The following is a 20,275-nucleotide window of genomic DNA, read 5'->3' as shown; positions in this document are numbered from 1 at the left end:
ATGGACATCCTTGCCTTACTGACGATCGCACGGCTATTGCGTCAGTAAGACTTTTATTTACAATAATACGGGTAGAGCACCCAGCGTATGCCATTTTGACTCCATCTACGATAACACTTCCGATATTTACATGCTCTAAAATGGTGAAAAGGACGTCATGTGAAACGTTGTCAAATGCTTTTGACAAGTCAAGCTGCATCATTGCTACATGTCTTCCGTCTGCATCGCAACACTCTAAAACGCATCTTGCTGTGTGTACATTCGTACAGATAGTGCGGCCCTTAATGCCGCACGTTTGGTGTGGACCTACCAACTGTTTAATGACACCTTGCACCCTCCTTGCCAACACTTTCATAAACAATTTATAATCCACATTTGTGAGGCTTATAGGCCGATAGGACTCCACCGACAGAAGTTTGACTGCGTCATCTGATTTAGGAATTAAGACAATATGTGAAGCTTTGAAAGATGGCGGCATTTGTTTAACATGGTATGCTTCCTTTATTACGCAGTACAATGCCCTGCTGGCTTCTGATTTGAATTTCTTGTAAAAAGCAGCCCCTAATCCGTCAGGACCGGGTGATTTTCCAGCGCTTATTTCTTCTATAGCCTGCTCAATTTCAAGTACACTGATTGGTTGCTCAAGCCTGGCTTTAACTTCATCCTCAAGCCTGGGCATGGTCTGCAAAAACTGACTTTCGAATTGTTCTTTCCTTTGCTTAGCCCGCCCAAGTAGCTCACTATAGTACTCTGCAAACGCTTCTTTGATAACCTCGCATTCTGTTGCAACTTCGTTATGGTGAAGTATCTTTTTAATTTTGTTTTTTTCCGCGTATCTTTTCTCGTCTCCGAGTGAGCGCTTGTTCGGTGTCTCGCCAACCCATAATCGCTCTGCTCGTGCTCGCACAATAGCTCCCCTATATCTTTCTTCATCGATAAGCTCAAGTTTATTCTTAACTTCTTTAATCTGCTTCGACCACAATCCAGGCGTCCCGCTATCTAGGTTCAGCAACAAGTTGAGTTGACGGTGCAGATCTTGCTCGTTCTCTTTACTGACTTGTCGTAAAATGGTTGCTCTTTCTATTGCTTTCATTTTTATATTGTTCTTAAAACTTTCCCACTCACTCATCCAGTCCCCTGATTTGGTCGCAAACAGTGCGTTGAACATTTCCTTTACTTCGTTCACATAGCTCTCATCATCCAAAAGTTTAGAATTAAATTTCCAAAGCTCCCAGTTAAATTTAGATTTATTTTCCTTTGCTCCTATGCAAAAAACTACTAGGCTGTGATCTGTAAAAGACACGTGCTTAACTTCATAACTTCGACACAGAGGCGCGAGTTCTAGGGAAATGTATGCACGATCTAGCCTCGCATGGCTTTCTCTTTGGAAATGGGTGTACTGGCATTGTCCATTAGGTGACAGAAGCCAACCAACATCTTCTAGATGATACTCTGTGGTTAACGTCCTTAATAAGTGTGCGCTGGGGTCCTTCACAGGCTCAAGTTTTACGCGATCTTCAGGCATACATACACAATTGAAGTCACCCACCATAACAACACATCTTTCACCCTTCAAATGCTGTTCGAGCTGCTCGAAGAACAACCTACGCTCCCCTTCCTTATTAGGTGCATAGACGCATATCATACGCCATTTCAAATTAGAGAAGGAAAAGTCAACAACAATCAGGCGTCCAGAAGGGCACACTGTGACTGCCTCCTCGACAATGCCCAGACTGTTGCGAATAAAAATAACACATCCTGCCGAATTGCCAACAGCATGACACACACATACATTGTACCTATCTCTGAATGGTTGCACCATGCGGTCCGTTTGTTCTTCACTTTCTACCTTCGTTTCTTGTATAGCGACCAAGTCCAATTCGTTTTCAAGAAATAGCCGACTAACTTGATATTGCCGCCGCCTCGCTGTCATTCCGCGAACGTTTAAGGTGGCTATACGTAACGCAGACTGGAGGTTTACTGCCATTTAATTGCAAAACAAAAGGACCGCACAGCGCTTACCACGGCAGTCTGGGAAGCAGTTGAGCATGTGCACTTGCTTTTTTGGTTGAGCCCGTAGCCACTGCGAAGAGGCCTTGCTTCTCGGTCGAAGCACCTTGAAGGGTTTGTCCAGTTCCTTGTGCACAAACTTCACAATCGCTCTTTGCTACGAGGGCGGTGTCCCGACCGTATTCCGGTCGAGGGAGATGTTTGGCTTCGGTCTGAAGCTAGGTCGCCGTGGCATGACGGCTTTGGGGGGCGGTCCCTCGTTGCTAGTGTAGTCAAGGCCGTCTCCTGCTCCCACGCTGTCCCCGTGCGTTCTTTTTGAGTTCACAGTTAATTCCATCGGCTCCCGCTGACTTCCATTGCCTGCGGCTGACGCTGCTCTTCGGTCACTACTAGACGCAGCCTTCGTAACTTCAGGTGACTGCATGCCGTCCTGGGTGTGTTCGTCTGGCTGGCCCTCCGACAAGGTGCTCTCGGAGGACTTCTCAGCAGCCTCCGAAGGCGTCTTTACTTGTGTAGCAAGTGACTGGCTTTTCGTGTCGCGGCTTGCGGCCTGCGTGGAGCCTTCAGAATTTTCGGAAGACGCGTTAGGGCATCGCGTGGACACTTCTAGCCTCCCTTTCGCTGCTTCCTCGGCGTCGGCTTCATCCATAATGAGGTCTGAAGCGTCCTCTTGTTGCAGTGGTCCAGTAACACTCGCGTAAGTTTTAACGCACATGTCCTCCCGATGACCAAAGCGCCTGCATCGGGTGCAACGAGGAACACGACACTCGCGTCTAATGTGCCCCGCAGTCCGGCACCGGAGACAAAGCGGAGCTCTGCCCGGCACTACAACCAGAGCCAACTCGCCTGCTACGCGGAGCTGGTGCGGGAGGTCATCCACCGAAACACCGGATTTCAGCTTGAGCCCAATTACTCTTGTCGTTGATGCTTTGTCCGCAACGCCACTGACACGCCACTTTTCTTTCGAAATGTCCGTTACCTTCCCAAAAGGTGCCAGGGCAGATCGCACGTCGTCGTCATGGACACCGTAGACAAGCCAGTGCAACTTCAGCCTTACGTCCTGGTTCATTGGGTCGATGATGACGCATCGTCGTTCCTTCACCTTGAAATCACGCAGGGCCAACATTTTCTTCATCCCGTCTCCGCTCTTGAATGTAAGCGCCCAGACGTGATTCATCTGGTACGCCCCCAAGGCAATCACCTCGGGGAGCATATCCAGACTATCCAACGCATCGCGGAAGTCTTCCACGCGATACGGCCGACATCTCACATCGGCATGCAGAAAAACAGTATTTAAAACATTCCGACCTGATGGCAGTTGAGGCAAAATGACTTGATAATCCTGGTCCGGTAAGTCCGCAATCCTGTTTCCGCGACCCAGCTGGGCCGCTGTTACCGCTCCGTCGGAGCACATGATGGCACGTCCGTTCGCCTCGGCGGCCGGAAGTAGAATGACTGAGCTAGCCGGGCCATGCTGCAGAGCGTTAGTGTGGCTCTATTTAATGAGAACGAAAGAAGAATGAAGGCCGCTAATGGATCTAAAATAATGATAAAAATCATTACCTTGAATCGCTGTTTGAGCTTCTTTCTCGATCAAAACAATGAAAAATAAAAGCAACGCCCAAAGTGGGGCTCGAACCCACGACCCTCAGATTAAGAGTATCATGCTCTGCCGACTGAGCTAGCCGGGCCATGCTGCAGAGCGTTAGTGTGGCTCTATTTAATGAGAACGAAAGAAGAATGAAGGCCGCTAATGGATCTAAAATAATGATAAAAATCATTACCTTGAATCGCTGTTTGAGCTTCTTTCTCGATCAAAACAATGAAAAATAAAAGCAACGCCCAAAGTGGGGCTCGAACCCACGACCCTCAGATTAAGAGTCTCATGCTCTACCGACTGAGCTAGCCGGGCCATGCTGCAGAGCGTTAGTGTGGCTCTATTTAATGAGAACGAAAGAAGAATGAAGGCCGCTAATGGATCTAAAATAATGATAAAAATCATTACCTTGAATCGCTGTTTGAGCTTCTTTCTCGATCAAAACAATGAAAAATAAAAGCAACGCCCAAAGTGGGGCTCGAACCCACGACCCTCAGATTAAGAGTCTCATGCTCTACCGACTGAGCTAGCCGGGCCATGCTGCAGAGCGTTAGTGTGGCTCTATTTAATGAGAACGAAAGAAGAATGAAGGCCGCTAATGGATCTAAAATAATGATAAAAATCATTACCTTGAATCGCTGTTTGAGCTTCTTTCTCGATCAAAACAATGAAAAATAAAAGCAACGCCCAAAGTGGGGCTCGAACCCACGACCCTCAGATTAAGAGTCTCATGCTCTACCGACTGAGCTAGCCGGGCCATGCTGCAGAGCGTTAGTGTGGCTCTATTTAATGACATCGAAAGAAGAATGAAGGCCGCTAATGGATCTAAAATAATGATAAAAATCATTACCTTGAATCGCTGTTTGAGCTTCTTTCTCGATCAAAACAATGAAAAATAAAAGCAACGCCCAAAGTGGGGCTCGAACCCACGACCCTCAGATTAAGAGTATCATGCTCTGCCGACTGAGCTAGCCGGGCCATGCTGCAGAGCGTTAGTGTGGCTCTATTTAATGAGAACGAAAGAAGAATGAAGGCCGCTAATGGATCTAAAATAATGATAAAAATCATTACCTTGAATCGCTGTTTGAGCTTCTTTCTCGATCAAAACAATGAAAAATAAAAGCAACGCCCAAAGTGGGGCTCGAACCCACGACCCTCAGATTAAGAGTATCATGCTCTGCCGACTGAGCTAGCCGGGCCATGCTGCAGAGCGTTAGTGTGGCTCTATTTAATGACATCGAAAGAAGAATGAAGGCCGCTAATGGATCTAAAATAATGATAAAAATCATTACCTTGAATCGCTGTTTGAGCTTCTTTCTCGATCAAAACAATGAAAAATAAAAGCAACGCCCAAAGTGGGGCTCGAACCCACGACCCTCAGATTAAGAGTCTCATGCTCTACCGACTGAGCTAGCCGGGCCATGCTGCAGAGCGTTAGTGTGGCTCTATTTAATGACATCGAAAGAAGAATGAAGGCCGCTAATGGATCTAAAATAATGATAAAAATCATTACCTTGAATCGCTGTTTGAGCTTCTTTCTCGATCAAAACAATGAAAAATAAAAGCAACGCCCAAAGTGGGGCTCGAACCCACGACCCTCAGATTAAGAGTATCATGCTCTGCCGACTGAGCTAGCCGGGCCATGCTGCAGAGCGTTAGTGTGGCTCTATTTAATGAGAACGAAAGAAGAATGAAGGCCGCTAATGGATCTAAAATAATGATAAAAATCATTACCTTGAATCGCTGTTTGAGCTTCTTTCTCGATCAAAACAATGAAAAATAAAAGCAACGCCCAAAGTGGGGCTCGAACCCACGACCCTCAGATTAAGAGTATCATGCTCTGCCGACTGAGCTAGCCGGGCCATGCTGCAGAGCGTTAGTGTGGCTCTATTTAATGACATCGAAAGAAGAATGAAGGCCGCTAATGGATCTAAAATAATGATAAAAATCATTACCTTGAATCGCTGTTTGAGCTTCTTTCTCGATCAAAACAATGAAAAATAAAAGCAACGCCCAAAGTGGGGCTCGAACCCACGACCCTCAGATTAAGAGTATCATGCTCTGCCGACTGAGCTAGCCGGGCCATGCTGCAGAGCGTTAGTGTGGCTCTATTTAATGACATCGAAAGAAGAATGAAGGCCGCTAATGGATCTAAAATAATGATAAAAATCATTACCTTGAATCGCTGTTTGAGCTTCTTTCTCGATCAAAACAATGAAAAATAAAAGCAACGCCCAAAGTGGGGCTCGAACCCACGACCCTCAGATTAAGAGTATCATGCTCTGCCGACTGAGCTTTTTTTTTTTTTTTTTTTTTTTTTTTTATTGCCGGGCTCCGACAACCAATTCAGTACATCACGATACACTATATACAAACACAGGCAAGACGTGGAACAAAAAAGGAAACGCTGTCAGTTTTGTACTGACATTGTCACTTAAAATTCCCTTAGGCCTGCCAAGGCTTCCAGCCTTGGCAGCCACTGCGGCACACATTCAAGTGTCTTCTGCACCTCCACGAAGCGGGAAATGCTCTCCCGAAAATACAACCGTGCAGGCCTCGCATCAGGATCACAATAGAAGCCGGCCATGCGGGAGCGCCATACAGAGTGGAGGCCAGCCAACATTACGAGATCGAAAGGAAAACCATCTTCGTTATCTGTCGCCAAATATCTGATCCCGTGTGGATCTAGAGGGAAATCCTTTTTCACTGTTCTCTGCAGAACATCCCAGAAATACACTCCTTCCCAGCAGTGAAGAAAAACATGATCTATAGTTTCGGGTATCTTGCAGATTAGACAGTTAGTTCCCCATGGCAAGAAAAAACCTCGTTGTTCAAGGAATGTTTTGACTGGAAGTGTTTCAGTATGAAGTTTAAAAAAAAAGGACTTCATGCCTGGTGTCACCTGCATTTTCTTCACCCGTTTTAACACATTCTGGCCCGGCTCTCCACTGTGCATGGCTCTGTACATCGGTACAGGAAGTATGCTGTCGCACACATCTTTGTACAGTGTTTTCCTTTTCACCGCAGACAAATAATCGTTGGAAAATCGTACTGTCAAGAAACATACGCTCATCACCACCTCCTTGAAAAAGCCCTTAATTGGCCCTGGCATTTCATTCGTGCCGATCACAAAGTTTGGCAACGCCCGTCTTAATCTCATTTGGCACACCGTTCGTAAGAAAGAGTCTTTTGTGTCCCGAAAAAACAGAAACCTGTTAATAAGCTGTCGCACAAAGAGGTGCGCCAGACCAAGACCGCCGTCCTCCACCTTTCTGAACAAATTTGTTCGGCTGCACCTTTCCCACTGCGATGCCCAAATAAAGGTGGCAAACACTCTGTGCAGCTTTTGCACATTTAGCCGCGAGCAATGCAAAACCTGCATTAGATACCATAATTTGCTTATAAAAAAAAGATTACACACAGTTGCCTTGGCAAAAAACGAGAGAGGAACCCCCTTCCATCTGTCTGCTTTCTCACGTATTTCATGCGCCTGGCTTCTCCAGAGGCCATCATTGCTTTCGTAGAATTGCAGAGGGACACCCAGGTACTTCACTGGGGTCTTCACCCACGTTACGCCTGCAAACGTGTCTGGGGTTGACGCCCATTCTCCATGCCAAAATCCCAGGCATTTTTCCCAATTGATCAAACTCCCTGTGATGTCCCGAAAACATTTTACCTCTTCGACCACTGCTATAATACTTTCTCTATCAATACAACACACTGCGACGTCGTCGGCATATGCTAAGAGCTTCACTTCGGCAGCTTGGAGTCGAAAACCGTGAACAGAATCATTTTTAATAATAGTCAAGCATAGTGATTCGATGTACAGACAAAATAAAAGTGGGCTGATGGGGCAGCCTTGGCGTACCGCACGCTGCATGGCAATGGGGGCCCCCAGTGACTTGTTTACAATAAGCCGCGTTGAGCAACTCCTGTACGCCATGACCACACCCTCTCTGATAACCGAACCGACATTAATATGGTCAAGAATGGCGAACAGGATAACATGTGATACACAGTCAAAGGCCTTCTCTAGGTCGAGCTGCAAAACCGCGACGCCAGATTGCATGACATCACAGCCCTCAAGCACGCACCGCATCTTGTGTATGTTGCTTACTATAGACCTTCCCTTGATTCCACATGTCTGGTGGCACCCTACTATGTCCTTAATCACTGTCTGGAGCCTAGCTGCTAAGACTTTCATGAATATTTTATAGTCAACATTGGTTAAAGAGATGGGCCTGTAACTCGTTACAAGGCGAAGTCTTTCTGTATCGTCAGTTTTTGGTATGAGAACAGTATGTGATGTACTATATGACGGTGGTAATTCTTTCAGTTGGTATGCCTCATTGAATACAGCTGTAAGCACTGCAGACAAATTCTCTTTGAAAAACTTGTAGACCGCGGCACTCAAGCCATCGGGCCCAGGCGACTTTCCGTCGTTCAAGTTTTCAATTGCTCGGCACACTTCTCTTTCGGTTATTGGCCGCTCCAAAACTTCTTTTACTTCGTCGGCCAGTCGCGGCATCTGACCCAGAAACATCTTTTTGAAACCGTCCAAGTCAGCTTCATGAAACGCGAATAACGCCTGATAATGCTCAAAGAACTCTCGCCCAATGCCGTCGTTATCTGACACCACAACGCCGTTCCGCTCTATCTCGCATACGTGGTTTCGTTGGCCGTTCGTTTTTTCCAAACCTAAAGCCCGCTTCGTAGGTACTTCGCCCGCTTTTAGTGCATTTGTTCTAGCTCGCACCAGCGCGCCCCGATAACGCTCCTCTTCGATCAGCTGTAATTGCTGTTTTATAATCCTCACGTCATCTTTGAAAACGCCTGGCTTTTTGCATTCCTCTGTTATTAACATCTTTAGTGTTTTCTGCAGTTCGTTTTCTTTAATTTTTTCGTGAAATCGAATCGAACTGGCCCTATCAATCGCTGTGATTTTGATTTGCTCTTTGCATAGTTCCCACTGTTGTCCCACCTTACAGTAATCGTTCATATTTATTCTGTTGGTTTCTTCTGTCACTTTTGCTACAAAATATTCGTCGTTGAGAAGCTTAACGTTCATTTTCCACATATCCCAAGCAAACTTCCTAACTTCTTTCTTTGTTCCTATTACGCACTTAACCAGACAGTGGTCAGTAAAACACTGCGGTAGCACGGTGTAAGTGCGGCATTTTGAGATCAAGTCGAGTGCTACATAAACCCGGTCTAGGCGTGCGTGGCTTGTCCCCTGGAAATGAGTGTACTTCACTGCCTGTCCACTCTTTAGGACTTCGGCCACGTCGATTAACTCGGCTGCGGTAACAATATCGGCTAATAAATCTGTGCTCTTATCTCGGAAAGCCGTGCCGCTGGTTTTGTCTGTAGAATTCAGTACACAGTTATAGTCCCCCAAAATAATGAGGCATTTTTCAGGGTCCACATATTGCTGAACCATAGCGAAAAAATTATATCTCTCATCCACTGCATTTGGTGCGTATATGCAAATAACCCGATATTCTCTTTGGCAATAACTAAAATCACAAATAACGAGTCTTCCAGAGGACCCTGATGTGATGCTCTGCACAGTAAGACCCGGTAACTTTTTGACAAAGAGTACGCATCCTGCCGACAACCCAACAGCGTGGCTAACCACAGCGTAGTACCTTGAGGTAAAACGCAGCACCATGCTCCCAGTCTCCTCTTCTCCCTCGACTTTTGTCTCCTGAACAGCTAGTACGTCAATGTCATTATCTGTTATCAGCCGATACAATTGACTTTGTTTTCTTTTGCTCGCTAGTCCTCTGACATTCAACGTGGCTACACTTAGAGACGGTTCAGGTGCCATTGTTGCTCTAATCATGAGGTAGGCCCAGGAGCATGGTGCTTACCTTTAACGTCTAGCAAGCCGCTAGACGCCTCCGGAGCCGCCCGGCTGGCCGGTCTCGCTTTTCGGCGGGGGTGGCTTGTCGACAGGTTTTCGTTCCGCTGCGATGTTAGGTCGCGGCTTGAAGGACGACCGCCGTCCCTGCACCGCTTTCACAGGCGGCTCGTCCACACTGCTTGTATACGGCATGTCGTCGAGATCGCCGGCTGCGTCGTGGGGGCGTTTAGTTGCAGTTCCGGCACCCACTGAACTTACATTGCCATTGCCTGGGGGCTCCTGACCCTTCACTGCTGCTGGCTGCTGCGCTTGACTGGATCCATCTTCGTTGATGTCCGACGCTGCCGATGATGGGTTTTCCACCATTTCACTTGCCCTGTCCGTGCTTTTATCCTGGGCTCCTTCGCTAAGGAGAGGCATTTCTGCTCCCGAAGCAGTCGCTATCTCACCAGTCCCCTCCGCAGCGTCCTCCGCCTCAACCTCGTCCATGAGGTGCTCGGTGTCATCACTCGCCGCCGTTCTCGTTGCCGCGGCGTAGGTACGGACGCACTGCGAGTCCTCATGCCCAAATCGCCTGCAGATCGAGCAACGCGGCACCTTGCACTCTCTTCTCACGTGGCCCGAGCCATGGCATCGCAGGCACTGCATCGGGCGACCAGGTGCGACAACTAGTGCCAGTTCACCACCGACCCGTAACTGGTGCGGCAGGTCTTCTATTTTCATGCCGTTCTTCAGCTTTAAAAGCACTGACCTTGTTGTGGAGCCCTTGTCACTCACACCCTGCACTCGCCAGCGCTCTCGTCTGACATCCATTACAGTCCCAAAGGCCGCGAGTGCGGACCGGACGTCCTCGTCCGCCACTCCATGCAATAGCCAGTGAAGCTTCAGCTTCACCTGCTGTTCCTGCGGGTCGATGATAACACAGCGTCGCCTCTTCACCATTAGCTCCTTCACACCAAGCAGCCGTTTTGTAGCCTCGGAACCTTTAAGGGTGACTGCCCAAACGTGGTTAACCTGGTAGGCTCCCAGGGCCACCACATCCGGCAGTAAGCCTGTAGGCAAGAGCGCATCTCGTAAATCTTCAACCCTGTAGGGCCTTGCTCGCACGTCGCCGTGCAAAAACACGGTGTTCTGAACGATGCGTCCGGTTGGCAGCTGAGGCAGAATAAGCTGATAATCGCTGTCTTCGCTATCTGAGATCCTGTTTCCGCGGCCGGTAAAAGCCGCAATCGCCGCTCCGTCGGAGCACATGATTCCGCGTCCGTACACGGTGGTGGCCGGAAGTAGAATGACTGAGCTAGCCGGGCCATGCTGCAGAGCGTAAGTGTGGCTCGATTTAACGACAACGAAAGAAGAATGAAGGCCGCTAATGGATCTAAAATAATGATAAAAATCATTACCTTGAATCGCTCTTAGAGCTTCTTTCTTGATCAAAACAATGAAAAATAAAAGCAACGCCCAACGTGGGGCTCGAACCCACGACCCTGAGATTAAGAGTCTCATGCTCTACCGACTGAGCTAGCCGGGCCATGCTGCAGAGCGTAAGTGTGGCTCTATTTACTGACAACTGAAGAAGAAATTAAAGTGCGCTAATGGATCTAAAATAATGATAAAAATTATTACCTTGAATCGCTCTTTGAGCTTCTTTCTTGATCAAAACAATGAAAAATAAAAGCAACGCCCAACGTGGGGCTCGAACCCACGACCCTGAGATTAAGAGTCTCATGCTCTACCGACTGAGCTAGCCGGGCCATGCTGCAGAGCGTAAGTGTGGCTCTATTTAATGACAACGAAAGAAGAATGAAGGCCGCTAATGGATCTAAAATAACGATAAAAATCATTACCTTGAATCGCTCTTAGAGCTTCTTTCTTGATCAAAACAATGAAAAATAAAAGCAACGCCCAACGTGCGGCTCGAACCCACGACCCTGAGATTAAGAGTCTCATGCTCTACCGACTGAGCTAACCGGGCTTTTTTTTTTTTTTTTTTTTTATTACCAGGCTTATGACAAGTACAAAACACAAAATCAATGATAAAAGAGTCGCCAATCCTTCGGCTGACACATGCGATTTAAAATTGCTTGATGCCAACCAACTGGTCAAGTATATTCATCCATTCCGGTGGATCAGGCTCGCTTTTGTACACATCTCGGATATACGCCACGCTCTCCACGAAATTTTCTCTAACAGGTCGCGTATTGACGTCCGCATGACGCACTTGCATTCTAGTCTTCCATATACTATGGAGGCTAAGGAGCATTATCATATCGTATGGGGCTTCTTGATTTTCAACTGGCAGGAAGCGTATACCGTAGGGATCTATTGGGAGTTCTTTTTTTATTGTTCTTTGAAGAACATCCCAATGAAATATCGGGTCCCAGCAGTCTATAAAGACATGCTCAACTGTTTCGGGTTTCTTGCAGAGGAGGCAATTGGTTGTCCACGGGACAAATATTCCTTTTTTTTCCAGCCAAACTTTGACTGGAAGCGTCCCGGTATGTAATTTGAAGAAAAACGACTTTGTCGTAGGCTTAACTGGCATCCTCTTTACTCTCTTCAAGACGTCCTGTCCTGGGCCTCCATAGTATACAGAACGGTACACAGGCACAGGTAGCATAATGTCTATAAGGTCTGTATACAGTTTGCGCCTTGAAACTGAAGAAAGATATTCCATTGAAAATCGGACACTCAGCATTCTGAATGCAAGAACAACCTCACGTAAGTAACCAGACACCGTGGTACAGGGATCTAAAAATGACGTGACAATGAATTGTGGTAGCATATTGCACATTCTTATTTGTAAAAACAGTTCGCAAAAACGGGTCTTGCTGGTCTCGAAGATATAGAAACCGAGATACTATCTGGCGTAAAAACAAATGAACGAGACCAAGGCCTCCGTATCTAACAGGCCGAAACAAATTTGTGCGGCTCATTCTTTCCCATGTGGAGGACCAAATAAACACAGAAAAAATGCGATGCACTTTTTGTACATGGACCCGTGACATAGATAAGACATTCATTATATACCATATTTTGGAAAGCAAGAAAACATTACAGATGCTAGCCCGCGCGAACATAGATAAATCCCTTCCTTGCCATCCTTCCACTTTTTCCCGTATTCGGTTGGTTTCCTCTGCCCACTGTCGCTCAGTGTCACGATAACAGCAAAGCGGCACGCCAAGGTACTTTGTAGGTAATTCCGCCCACTTCATGAAAGCGAAATACTCGGGTTTATTATCCCATTGTCCGTGCCAAAAGCCTGAGCTTTTTTCCCAATTAATTTGGCAACCTGTCTGTTTGCAATATTTCCCCGTAATGGTAACAACTTCCCGAACGCTGTCTTTATCTGAACAGAAGACGGCAATATCATCCGCATAAGCTAGGACCTTAACATGAGCGTCGTAAAGCTTAAAACCGATCACCTTATTGCTGTGAAGCAAAGCTAAACACATTGGCTCGAGGTACATTCCAAATAGCAGGGGCGACAGCGGGCAGCCCTGTCTTACCGACGAGCGCACTGGCACGCTTTCAGTAAGAGTACCATTTACAATCACACGTGTCGTGCAACATGCGTATGACATCTTAACGCCTTCTAGTATGACTGGACCGACGTTGGTGTGCTCAAGAATACTAAGTAAAACCACGTGCGATACGCGGTCAAAAGCTTTTGCTAAATCGAGTTGCAGCGTAGCAACACGGCCTTCACAAACATCGCAACATTCCAGAACATTACGGGCGACATGAATATTTGTAGCTATTGTGCGGCCTTTGATGCCACATGTTTGGTGTGGACCTACCAAAAGCTTTATTACAGTTTGTAGTCGGTTTGCTAAGACTTTAGTGTAGATTTTGTAGTCTGTGTTGGTAAGGCTAATTGGACGGTACGACCCCACCAACAACCGCTGCTCGGGATCATCAGTTTTGGGTATCAAAGTAATATGGGAAGCCCCAAAGGACAGTGGCACTCTTTGCTTTTCATACGCTTCCGAGATCACACGGTGTAACAGAAGGGCCACTGGTGTTCTAAACACCTTGTAAAAATTTGCTGTTAACCCATCCGGTCCAGGGGCTTTACCAGATTGTAAGCCATCGATTGCACTTTCAATTTCGCTAATGGTAATTGGTTCTTCAAGTCGCGCTTTTGTCTCATCATCAAGCGATGGCATAAGCGGTAAAAACTCTTTTTCAAACCCGTCTTGGACATCTCTTTCACGGCCTAACAACTCGCTGAAATATTCAACAAAAGCTTGCTCTATGATTTTACTGTCTGAAATTACCTCGCCTTGGTATCGTATCTGTTTAATTTCTTTCCGGCACGCGTACCTTTTCTCGTCCGATAAGGCGCGTTTTGTTGGCGTTTCGCCTGCCCACAGCTTTTGAGCTCGCGCTCTTATCACTGCCGCTTTGTACTCGTTCGTGTCAATCTGTTGCAAGCGGCTCTTTACTTCTCTCATTTCCTTCGAACAGCTTAATGGCTTGTCGCTTTCAATGGCCAAAAGAAATTCAAGACGTTCATGTAATTGCTTTTCTTCATTGTTGCGCTTGAACTTATTGATGCAGCTTCTCTCAATAGCTTTTATTTTTACGCGCTGCTTGAATTCATCCCATTCGGCAACAGCGTTTGCCGAATTAGCCTGAATAATATATTTTATTTGTTCATCTACGTAGTTAATAAATTCTTCGTCTTCTAAAAGCTTGTCATTCTGCTTCCATAGATCCCAGCTAAATTTCGGTTTTTCCTTCCTTGTTCCGACAGTTGCAATTACTAGGCAATGATCGCTAAACTGTACAGGTACGACCTCATATTTGGTACACAGCGGCAAAAGCTCTAGAGAAACATATATTCTGTCAAGTCTTGCATGACTTTCATTCTGAAAATGCGTAAATAGTGGACGCATACCATCTGTTAGAGCTGCCCCCACATCTTCCAAATTGCATTCTTGTACAATCTGATTAAGCGCTAACGCACTCTTGTCCCTAAGAGGCAGCTTTTTTAAACGATCAGCAACGCTACAGACACAGTTAAAGTCTCCTAACAGGATTACTTTCTTGTCGCATGAAAGATACTGATAAAGATTATCAAAAAACACTGCGCGGTCAGCCTCAACGTTTGGCGCATAAACACAAACTGCTCGCCAGTTGCACGCATGGAAGAAAAAATCTACGACAAGAAAACGCCCATTTTCACAAATGACGACAGATTCAGGGACAACTGTTATGTCGTTGCGAATAAAAAGAACGCAACCCCCTGATGTACCAAGAGCATGGCAAACACATACGTTGTAGCGGGTCTGAAAGGGTGCCACCATACGATCTGTTTGCTCAACACTTTCGATCTTTGTTTCTTGGACAGCTATTAGGTCAAGTTCTTTTTCCAAGAGAAGTCTTTTAAGCTGGTACTGTTTTTTTCTTGCTCCCAGTCCTCTTACGTTTAATGTGGCAATACGTAGCACTATCTTATTGCTAGGATCCATGATTTAGTTTGAATATTTGAACGTATGGTGGCGGCCTTTGCTGGTAAAAAACAAACAAACAAAAAAGGCTTACTGAACTTAGTTGCATATGCTCTTCATAATGCAGACACATAGTTGCACCAGACAGTAGCCAGAAACTGTCTTCACAAAGTCCCCTCAGCATCTTCCAACGCAGCCAGCAACAATGCACAGATTCACGATAGTTACGGTGGCGGTTTTCCCGCTGACCGTGTATCAGGCGGGATGTTGGGGCGCGGCTTAAAACTCGGCCGTCTGGTCGAAGCCGCTTTTGGTGGCGGTTCATCTCCAATGCTGCTTCCTGGCGTCCCCGATGCGTCGCTTGTTGCATCCCGTGGACGCTTTCCCGCTAGACTACCGGTTGCATCTTCCGCGACGTCCATGGTTTCACCTTGCTGATGCATCTCGTGTGATGAATCTTCAGCAAGTGGCCTGTCCTTTCCTTCTGTTGAAGTTGTTTTGTTGGCAGAAGCTACCGTCTGATGAGTCTCGGTTGAATTGTCCACTTCAGGGGTCGTCTTCTGCTCAGATCCTGAAGCAGCTGACTGTGTTTCTTCCACATCAGTTACATTTTTTGCTGCCTCTTCAGATTCAATCTCGTCCATGAGCAGATCGGACGTATCCATTCTGCTCACGGGGCCTGCAGCGCTGGCATATGTGCGGGTGCATTGGGTCTCTTCATGTCCATACCTTCGGCACTCACCGCAACGTGGTACTTTACACTGCCGTCGGATGTGACCAGTAGAATGGCACCGGAGGCAGAGTGGCGGTCGTCCCGATACAACCACAAGTGCCAACTCGCCTGCAACAATAACTTGGTGTGGAAGGTCGTCAAGCTTTATCCCTGGCTTCAGCTTGAGGGACACCAACCTCGTAGTTGAGCCTTTATCGGCGACACCTTGAACGCGCCATCGCTCTCTCGTGACATCACTGACTGTTCCGTATGGCGCAAAAGCTAGCCTCACGTCTTCGTCAGTCACGCCATGAAGAAGCCAGTGCAATTTCATACGCACGCATTGGTTCACCGGGTCAATAACAAGGCACCGATGCTCTTTAACCTTCAGCTCGCCTGCATTCAAAATCTTCTTCACACCTTCCGCATCCTTGAAAGTTACCGCCCATACATGGCTCATTCGATACGCCCCCAGAGCGATAACGTCTGGGAGCAGCGACATTCCGGCTAGCGCATCGCGAAAGTCTTCCACCCTTATGGGCGGGCCCTTATGTCAGCGTGCAGAAAAATAGAATTCAAAACTACTCGCCCGGTTGGCAGACTTGGCAGGATAACCTGGTATTCCTTGTCAGATGCAAAACCCTCGTTTCCGCGGCCTGACATGGCCGCTGAAGCCGCTCCTGAGGAGCCCTGCATCCTGCGTCCGTTCACTGGCGTGGCCGGAAGCAGAATCCTCTGAGCTAGCCGGGCCATGCTGCAGAGCGTAAGTGTGGCTCTATTTATTGACAGCTGAAGAAGAAATTAAAGTGCTCTAATGGATCTAAAATAATGATACAAATCATTACCTTGAATCGCTCTTTGAGCTTCTTTCTTGATCAAAACAATGAAAAATAAAAGCAACGCCCAACGTGGGGCTCGAACCCACGACCCTGAGATTAAGAGTCTCATGCTCTACCGACTGAGCTAGCCGGGCCATGCTGCAGAGCGTAAGTGTGGCTCTATTTAATGACAACAAAAGAAGAATGTAGGCCGCTAATGGATCTAAAATAATGATAAAAATCATTACCTTGAATCGCTCTTTGAGCTTCTTTCTTGATCAAAACAATGAAAAATAAAAGCAACGCCCAACGTGGGGCTGGAACCCACGACCCTGAGATTAAGAGTCTCATGCTCTACCGACGGAGCTAGCCGGGCCATGCTGCAGAGCGTAAGTGTGGCTCTATTTAATGACAACGAAAGAAGAATGTAGGCCGCTAATGGATCTAAAATAATGATAAAAATCATTACCTTGAATCGCTCTTTGAGCTTCTTTCTTGATCAAAACAATGAAAAATGCAACGCCCAACGTGGGGCTCGAACCCACGACCCTGAGATTAAGAGTCTCATGCTCTACCGACTGAGCTAGCCGGGCCATGCTGCAGAGTGTAAGTGTGGCTCTATTTATTGACAACTGAAGAAGAAATTAAAGTGCGCTAATGGATCTAAAATAATGATAAAAATCATTACCTTGAATCGCTCTTTGAGCTTCTTTCTTGATCAAAACAATGAAAAATAAAAGCAACGCCCAACGTGGGGCTCGAAGCCACGACCCTGAGATTAAGAGTCTCATGCTCTACCGACTGAGCTAGCCGGGCCAAGCTGCAGAGCGTTAGTGTGGCTCAATTTAATGACAACGAAAGAAGAATGAAGGCCACTAATGGATCTAAAATAATGATAAAAATCATTACCTTGAATCGCTCTTTGAGCTTCTTTCTTGATCAAAACAATGAAAAATAAAAGCAACGCCCAACGTGGGGCTCGAAGCCACGACCCTGAGATTAAGAGTCTCATGCTCTACCGACTGAGCTAGCCGGGCCATGCTGCAGAGCGTTAGTGTGGCTCTATTTAATGACAACGAAAGAAGAATGTAGGCCGCTAATGGATCTAAAATAATGATAAAAATCATTACCTTAAATCGCTCTTTGAGCTTCTTTCTTGATCAAAACAATGAAAAATAAAAGCAACGCCCAACGTGGGGCTCGAAGCCACGACCCTGAGATTAAGAGTCTCATGCTCTACCGACTGAGCTAGCCGGGCCATGCTGCAGAGCGTTAGTGTGGCTCAATTTAATGACAACGAAAGAAGAATGAAGGCCACTAATGGATCTAAAATAATGATAAAAATCATTACCTTGAATCGCTCTTTGAGCTTCTTTCTTGATCAAAACAATGAAAAATAAAAGCAACGCCCAACGTGGGGCTCGAACCCACGACCCTGAGATTAAGAGTCTCATGCTCTACCGACTGAGCTAGCCGGGCCATGCTGCAGAGGCGTTAGTGTGGCTCTATTTAATGACAACGAAAGAAGAATGAAGGCCGCTAATGGATCTAAAATAATGATAAAAATCATTACCTTGAATCGCTCTTTTAGCTTCTTTCTTGATCAAAACAATGAAAAATAAAAGCAACGCCCAACGTGGGGCTCGAACCCACGACCCTGAGATTAAGAGTCTCATGCTCTACCGACTGAGCTAGCCGGGCCATGCTGCAGAGCGTAAGTGTGGCTCTAATTATTGACAACGGAAGAAGAAATTAAAGTGCGTTAATGGATCTAAAATAATGATAAAAATAAATACCTTGAATCGCTCTTTGAGCTTCTTTCGCTTCTTTCTTGATCAAAACAATGAAAAATAAAAGCAACGCCCAACGTGGGGCTCGAACCCACGACCCTGAGATTAAGAGTCTCATGCTCTAGCGACTGAGCTAGCCGGCTTTTTTTTTTCTTTATTGCCGTGAAACACAAACCAAAAATACACATGATAAAACACGTCAACTACACTTGAGCTAACGCGTACGCGGCTAAAGTCTTTTCCAGTGCACCAACTCATCAAATAGACATTGCCATTGTGGTGGATCCTGCTGCATCCTGGAAGTTTCGCGTATATACACAGCACTTTCAATAAAGTTTTCACGCGCAGATCGTGTATCTATATCTGCATGACGCACCTGCATTCGTGTTTTCCACAAACTATGGAGGCCAAGAAGCATAATTAAATCATAAGGTGCATCATCGTTCTGCACTGGTAGGAATCTTATACCGTAAGGAGTTAATGGAAGTTCCTTTTTAATTGTCCTTTGGAGGACGTCCCATAGAAAGACAGCATCCCAACACTGTAAGAAGACGTGTTCAATTGTCTCCGGTTTTTTGCACAACAGGCAAATCGTTGTCCATGGGACGAAGATACTTTTTTCATTCAGCCAGGTTTTAACAGGGAGCGTATTAGAGTGAAGTTTGAAAAGGAACGTTTTAGCAGATGGCCTCACGGACATCTTCTTAACTCTTTTCAAAACGTCCTGCCCTGGGCCTCCACAGTGTAATGCCCGGTAAAAAGGCACCGGCAGCATCACGTCAATGAGATCTTTATACAGTTTTTTTCTGGTAACATTGGAAAGATAATCAAAAGAAAACCGCACTTCTAGCAACTTGCACGAAAAAACAACCTCGCGCAGGTAGCCAGTCACTGTACCAGGCATGTTTTCACATGACACAATCCATTCAGGGAGCAGCCTCTGCAATCGCACTTGCATCACAGTTCTTAAAAAGGTATCTTTTTGATCACGGAGGAATATAAATCGCGAGACCACCTGACGCAAGAACAGATGTGCAAGGCCAAGCCCGCCCCTTTTAACAGAAATAAACAAATTCGTCCGGGCGGTTTTTTCCCATGTGGATGCCCAAATAAAAACAGCAAAAACGCGGTGCATTTTCTGAATTGAGGTTCGTGAGATACACAACACATTGATGAGGTACCACAGCCTCGAAATAAGAAAAACATTGCAAATAGAAGCGCGCGAAAACATTGACAGTTGCCTTCCTTGCCACGCATCCGCTTTTTCTTTCACTCTGGATGTTTCTTCCACCCAGTGCACGTTGGGATCTTGATAATATTCTAAAGGCACGCCTAGATATCGTGTTGGGAGAGCAGACCATCGCAGCTTACAGAAGAAATCAGGTGTCACGTCCCAATCACCGTGCCAAAACCCAGAGCTTTCCTCCCAATTGATCTTGCATCCGGTTTGATCACAAAATGTTTGCACGACACCAGTGACTTCACAGATGCTCTTTCTAGTTGCACAAAAGGCTGCAATGTCATCAGCGTATGCTAGAATTTTCACGTGTGCTGATTGCAGCTTGAATCCTAAAATGCGATCGCTATCAATGATAGCCAAGCAAAGTGGCTCTAAATACAGTGCAAAAAGCAGGGGTGAGAGCGGGCAGCCTTGCCTTTCTGATGACCGTACTGCGATGCTGTCAGTCAGATCACCATTCACAATAATACGGGTCGTGCAGTTCGCATAAGCCATTTTAACACCCTCCACTATGACGTCACCAAGGTTAGAATGCTCCAAAATGGAAAAAAGAATTTCGTGAGAAACACGGTCAAAGGCTTTCGCCAAATCTAATTGCATCACGGCTATCTGACCACCGAGTGCATCAACGCATTCTAATACGGTTCTTGCGACATGTATATTCGTGGCAATTGATCGACCCTTGATGCCGCACGTTTGATGAGACCAAACCAATTTCTTTATCACGCTTTGCAGTCTTTTCGCTAAAACCTTCATATACACCTTGTAGTCAACATTGGTGAGGCTAAT

At 46.3% G+C, this 20,275-nt stretch overlaps 3 protein-coding genes, 22 non-coding genes and 1 pseudogene across 25 annotated transcripts; all 26 read right to left on the bottom strand.

Annotated features, from left to right (window-relative positions):
* Window positions 1-1,065: 1,065 nt before the first annotated feature.
* On the bottom strand, window positions 1,066-3,444 carry LOC146195628 (uncharacterized). Its single transcript, XM_084597869.1, has one exon. It carries the CDS (start codon window positions 3,422-3,424, stop codon window positions 2,168-2,170), a length of 1,257 nt encoding a protein of 418 aa, XP_084453995.1. The 5' UTR covers window positions 3,425-3,444; the 3' UTR covers window positions 1,066-2,167.
* Window positions 3,445-3,628: 184 nt separating this feature from the next.
* TRNAK-CUU (transfer RNA lysine (anticodon CUU)) lies at window positions 3,629-3,701 on the bottom strand. The gene has a single exon. It is a non-coding gene; the product is annotated as a tRNA-Lys (tRNA).
* A 148-nt stretch (window positions 3,702-3,849) lies between these two features.
* Window positions 3,850-3,922, bottom strand: TRNAK-CUU (transfer RNA lysine (anticodon CUU)). The gene has a single exon. It is a non-coding gene; the product is annotated as a tRNA-Lys (tRNA).
* Window positions 3,923-4,070: 148 nt separating this feature from the next.
* On the bottom strand, window positions 4,071-4,143 carry TRNAK-CUU (transfer RNA lysine (anticodon CUU)). Its single transcript has one exon. It is a non-coding gene; the product is annotated as a tRNA-Lys (tRNA).
* A 148-nt stretch (window positions 4,144-4,291) lies between these two features.
* TRNAK-CUU (transfer RNA lysine (anticodon CUU)) lies at window positions 4,292-4,364 on the bottom strand. Its single transcript has one exon. It is a non-coding gene; the product is annotated as a tRNA-Lys (tRNA).
* Window positions 4,365-4,512: 148 nt separating this feature from the next.
* Window positions 4,513-4,585, bottom strand: TRNAK-CUU (transfer RNA lysine (anticodon CUU)). The gene has a single exon. It is a non-coding gene; the product is annotated as a tRNA-Lys (tRNA).
* A 148-nt stretch (window positions 4,586-4,733) lies between these two features.
* On the bottom strand, window positions 4,734-4,806 carry TRNAK-CUU (transfer RNA lysine (anticodon CUU)). Its single transcript has one exon. It is a non-coding gene; the product is annotated as a tRNA-Lys (tRNA).
* Window positions 4,807-4,954: 148 nt separating this feature from the next.
* Window positions 4,955-5,027, bottom strand: TRNAK-CUU (transfer RNA lysine (anticodon CUU)). Its single transcript has one exon. It is a non-coding gene; the product is annotated as a tRNA-Lys (tRNA).
* A 148-nt stretch (window positions 5,028-5,175) lies between these two features.
* Window positions 5,176-5,248, bottom strand: TRNAK-CUU (transfer RNA lysine (anticodon CUU)). The gene has a single exon. It is a non-coding gene; the product is annotated as a tRNA-Lys (tRNA).
* Window positions 5,249-5,396: 148 nt separating this feature from the next.
* TRNAK-CUU (transfer RNA lysine (anticodon CUU)) lies at window positions 5,397-5,469 on the bottom strand. Its single transcript has one exon. It is a non-coding gene; the product is annotated as a tRNA-Lys (tRNA).
* Window positions 5,470-5,617: 148 nt separating this feature from the next.
* TRNAK-CUU (transfer RNA lysine (anticodon CUU)) lies at window positions 5,618-5,690 on the bottom strand. The gene has a single exon. It is a non-coding gene; the product is annotated as a tRNA-Lys (tRNA).
* A 2,436-nt stretch (window positions 5,691-8,126) lies between these two features.
* On the bottom strand, window positions 8,127-10,751 carry LOC146195617 (uncharacterized). Its single transcript, XM_084597868.1, has one exon. The coding sequence runs from the start codon at window positions 10,722-10,724 to the stop codon at window positions 9,501-9,503; it is 1,224 nt and encodes a 407-aa protein (XP_084453994.1). The 5' UTR covers window positions 10,725-10,751; the 3' UTR covers window positions 8,127-9,500.
* A 177-nt stretch (window positions 10,752-10,928) lies between these two features.
* Window positions 10,929-11,001, bottom strand: TRNAK-CUU (transfer RNA lysine (anticodon CUU)). The gene has a single exon. It is a non-coding gene; the product is annotated as a tRNA-Lys (tRNA).
* A 150-nt stretch (window positions 11,002-11,151) lies between these two features.
* TRNAK-CUU (transfer RNA lysine (anticodon CUU)) lies at window positions 11,152-11,224 on the bottom strand. The gene has a single exon. It is a non-coding gene; the product is annotated as a tRNA-Lys (tRNA).
* Window positions 11,225-11,372: 148 nt separating this feature from the next.
* On the bottom strand, window positions 11,373-11,445 carry TRNAK-CUU (transfer RNA lysine (anticodon CUU)). The gene has a single exon. It is a non-coding gene; the product is annotated as a tRNA-Lys (tRNA).
* Window positions 11,446-11,476: 31 nt separating this feature from the next.
* Window positions 11,477-19,381, bottom strand: LOC146195603 (uncharacterized). Its single transcript, XM_084596253.1, has 2 exons — window positions 18,982-19,381; window positions 11,477-12,050 (listed from the first exon to the last, which is right to left on the bottom strand). Exons 1-2 carry the CDS (start codon window positions 19,379-19,381, stop codon window positions 11,545-11,547), a joined length of 906 nt encoding a protein of 301 aa, XP_084452379.1. The 3' UTR covers window positions 11,477-11,544.
* Window positions 14,259-16,369, bottom strand: LOC146195613 (uncharacterized; annotated as a pseudogene).
* On the bottom strand, window positions 16,539-16,611 carry TRNAK-CUU (transfer RNA lysine (anticodon CUU)). The gene has a single exon. It is a non-coding gene; the product is annotated as a tRNA-Lys (tRNA).
* TRNAK-CUU (transfer RNA lysine (anticodon CUU)) lies at window positions 16,760-16,832 on the bottom strand. Its single transcript has one exon. It is a non-coding gene; the product is annotated as a tRNA-Lys (tRNA).
* TRNAK-CUU (transfer RNA lysine (anticodon CUU)) lies at window positions 16,977-17,049 on the bottom strand. Its single transcript has one exon. It is a non-coding gene; the product is annotated as a tRNA-Lys (tRNA).
* Window positions 17,200-17,272, bottom strand: TRNAK-CUU (transfer RNA lysine (anticodon CUU)). Its single transcript has one exon. It is a non-coding gene; the product is annotated as a tRNA-Lys (tRNA).
* On the bottom strand, window positions 17,421-17,493 carry TRNAK-CUU (transfer RNA lysine (anticodon CUU)). Its single transcript has one exon. It is a non-coding gene; the product is annotated as a tRNA-Lys (tRNA).
* On the bottom strand, window positions 17,642-17,714 carry TRNAK-CUU (transfer RNA lysine (anticodon CUU)). Its single transcript has one exon. It is a non-coding gene; the product is annotated as a tRNA-Lys (tRNA).
* TRNAK-CUU (transfer RNA lysine (anticodon CUU)) lies at window positions 17,863-17,935 on the bottom strand. The gene has a single exon. It is a non-coding gene; the product is annotated as a tRNA-Lys (tRNA).
* TRNAK-CUU (transfer RNA lysine (anticodon CUU)) lies at window positions 18,085-18,157 on the bottom strand. The gene has a single exon. It is a non-coding gene; the product is annotated as a tRNA-Lys (tRNA).
* On the bottom strand, window positions 18,317-18,389 carry TRNAK-CUU (transfer RNA lysine (anticodon CUU)). Its single transcript has one exon. It is a non-coding gene; the product is annotated as a tRNA-Lys (tRNA).
* Window positions 19,382-20,275: the final 894 nt, after the last annotated feature.

Source organism: Amblyomma maculatum, chromosome 3, assembly GCF_055883805.1.
Source record: "Amblyomma maculatum isolate TAMU_Amacu chromosome 3, ASM5588380v1, whole genome shotgun sequence".
NCBI lineage: Eukaryota > Metazoa > Arthropoda > Arachnida > Ixodida > Ixodidae > Amblyomma > Amblyomma maculatum.
Note: the sequence above shows the minus strand (reverse complement) of the source record. Positions and strands in the feature narration are given on the sequence as shown.